Here is a 2,966-nt window from a genome sequence, read left to right as displayed (position 1 = left end):
TTGCTCAGCACATAGTTGAGTCCTTGGAAAAGACTACTCATATTCTCTCACCGTAATCAGTTGTAAAATGAATACCTGGCTGTTGAAAGCATTACCTCTGTCTGGAAAAAATTGTGATATCGCCTGACAGGTATCATCTCTTGTCTACATGTTACATGTTGCTGTGGTCAGGGACCCTTTGTAAAGCACTTTGATCACATTAAGTGGATATTGTGCTATATAAAAGAAGCTCAATTTTATTTAAAAAATTTGACACCTAGAACAGACACCCAGTACACTTTTTCTCTTCCTCTGCTATTTGTATATGGAATGAGCTCCCTGCCTTAAAAACTGATACAATCTAAAAACTATGGAATTTACAAAGATCTTTAAAAAAACCCAGAAAATATATGTCGATAACAGTGTGTATTTTGAAACATGTGTTTATGCATGCATATCTTGTGTGTGTGTGTGTGTGTGTGTGTGTGTGTGTGTGTGTGTGTGTGTGTGTGTGTGTGTGTGTTGAAATTCATAAATGTGAACTTTAGTCCGGATACTCTAGTTAAAAGGCTACTACAATGACCACGAAAAATAATAATAATAATAATAATAATAATATAATAATATAAATAATAATAATAATAATAATAATAATAATAATAATAGTAGTAGTAATATTAATGGTAATAAATAATAATAATAATAATAATAATAATAATAATAATAATAATAATAATATAATAATAATAATAATAATAATAATAATAATAAACAATAATAATAATGATAATACTAATAATAATAATAATAATGATGATGATGATGATGATGATGATGATAAAATAATAATAATAAGAACAATAGCAAAATCATTAACAATCGTAACAATAGCAATGCTCAAATCTTGGAGACATGCAATACTGATAGCAAACATTCTCACAGACTGATGAATGTAAATAAGAAGAAGAACAAGAACAAGAACAAGAAGAAAAAGAAGAAGTAGAAGACCTGGCTAGAGTGGTTGGTTTTGTATCTATTAATGAATAAAGGCAAGAATTATTGTTTATTTTACTTTAATTTGATTTCAGTTTTACTTGAATTTCATTTTTTTTCTTTCAAAGGTAGGAATGGCATCTTTGATACTGGAGAGACAATCCCACCCTCTTGAATTGTGTGTAAGGTAAATTTTGTTTCTTATCATGTAATTGGATACGAGGCCTGTTCCATAAATATTCCCCCCCCCCCCCCCCCCCCCCGATAAGTCGGAAACAAAGTGAAACAGGATACTGAAACTTGGCACAAATAATCTTTATTATAATATGGTCTATTGAATAAAGCAAACCATAATTTCCGATGTACTTCTTCAATCTCCGTAACCAGCAGTTAAATGCAGTGACATAAGACGAGTTGTTCAGCTGCTTGACAGCTTCTTCCATTGCAAAAATAATGTATTCTGCTGATTCAAAAATTTGTCCCCGGAGGTTCTATTTTTCTCTGGGTCCCAAGAACAAACCCCGGTTTAATCTTCAATAGTGATTTGATTTAAAACATGTTGTGCTCTCTTCGAAATTGACCAGTGAATTGTCTTGAGAAATTGATGTGGGCCTCTTTTTCAGCTGGTTTCAGCAAATGGGGAACCCATTTTGAGAACATTTTTCTCTTTTCGATTTTTTGGGTGAGTGAGAATCTGGTAAACAGATGTTGTTGACATTAACAATTGTTCAGAAATCTCAGAGCACGGTTTTATTTTATCTTCAGCCAGGGATTGCTCAACAATTGACATTCCTGCATCACCACAAACATGACAGGCTTCCCAGGCCAGTTTTCATCTTTCATATATATTATTTAATACCCCTAAAGTTATATAAATAAACAAATGTGAGGGGGTCCCAATAGCTCAGTTGGTAGAGCCCTCCCTTTACAAGCAAAGGGACTGAGATTGATCCTGGGTGCAGTCAAGATTTTTTTCTGACCCCCTTTGTCCACCCAGCAGTGATTGGGTAGCTGGGTCTGATAGATCTAATGGAAAGTAATTTGCGATAGACTAATGTCCTATCCAAAGGGTAGCAAACAATTGCTATTATTTTGCTCTATAGAAACCGGGATAAACTCCAGCTCCATGGAACTAATGGCTCTGAAGGACTACTTATAAAAATGACATCAGATTAAATAAATAGATGGGTATGTGGTTATTGTGCGGCTATGTGGTCTAGTCGTATGACATTTGCTTTTGGATCGGAAGTGCCTAAGTTCGAGCTGCACATAGTTGAGTCCTTGGAAAAGACTCTTACTCTCATTCTCTCACCGTACTCAGGTGAATGAGTACCTGTCCGTTAACAGCGTTGTCTCTGTCCCCCCAAAAAATTAATTAAAATATTGCCTAACAGGCGCCATGTCTTGTTCTACATGTTAAGTGTTGTTGTAACCAGGGACCCCTTGTAAAGCGCTTTGAGCATGTTTAGTGAATATTGCGCTATATAAAAAGTTAATCAGTTATATTAACAAAAAATGTTTGTGTTTCCATTCCAGGTTAGATAAGTCTTTCATGTTATTTCATTCTTTTGAGTCCAGATATCTGTGTAGACTTCCAAGTTTGTCATCTTGCGAGGTTTTATTTGATTACCTGTTGTGTCTCATCACTGTTGGCGAGTTGGAGAGAGCTAAAGATTTACAAAAATTTAGTATTTTACCTTTTTAATTTTATTTTGGTATGTTTTAATGTTTTAACCTCTTTGTTAACATATGAGAGAGAGAGAGAAAGGGTGAGAGAGAGAGAGAGAGAGAGAGAGAGAGAGAGGAGAGAGAGAGAGAGAGAGAGAGGGAGAGAGAAAGGGTTAGAGAGAGAGGGAGGGAGGGAGAAAGGGTTAGAGAGAGGGGGAGGGAGAAAGGGTTAGAGAGAGAGGGAGGGAGGGAGAAAGTGTTAGAGAGAGAGAGAGAGAGGGAGAAAGGGTTAGAGAGAGAGGGAGGGAGAGGGAGGAAAAAAGGGT

At 35.6% G+C, this 2,966-nt stretch overlaps 2 protein-coding genes across 2 annotated transcripts in view; one reads left to right on the top strand and one right to left on the bottom strand.

The window, feature by feature from the left end:
* LOC144963266 (TATA box-binding protein-associated factor RNA polymerase I subunit A-like) overlaps positions 1 to 2,966 on the bottom strand; it is a 105,553-nt gene that overhangs the window by 28,980 nt on the left and 73,607 nt on the right. The gene's annotated exons all lie outside the window — the stretch shown is intronic.
* Positions 1 to 2,966, top strand: part of LOC144962968 (uncharacterized) — a 16,722-nt gene that overhangs the window by 7,327 nt on the left and 6,429 nt on the right. The window contains exons 4-5 of the mRNA XM_078896456.1: positions 1,101 to 1,159; positions 2,551 to 2,656. Coding sequence (XP_078752582.1) covers positions 1,101 to 1,159; positions 2,551 to 2,656 — 165 coding nt within the window. The remainder of the gene's footprint in view (positions 1 to 1,100; positions 1,160 to 2,550; positions 2,657 to 2,966) is intronic.

This window comes from Berghia stephanieae, chromosome 1 (genome assembly GCF_034508935.2).
Source record: "Berghia stephanieae isolate SIO BIC M18660-M18661 chromosome 1, UCSD_Bste_1.3, whole genome shotgun sequence".
Lineage (NCBI taxonomy): Eukaryota > Metazoa > Mollusca > Gastropoda > Nudibranchia > Aeolidiidae > Berghia > Berghia stephanieae.
Note: the sequence above shows the minus strand (reverse complement) of the source record. Positions and strands in the feature narration are given on the sequence as shown.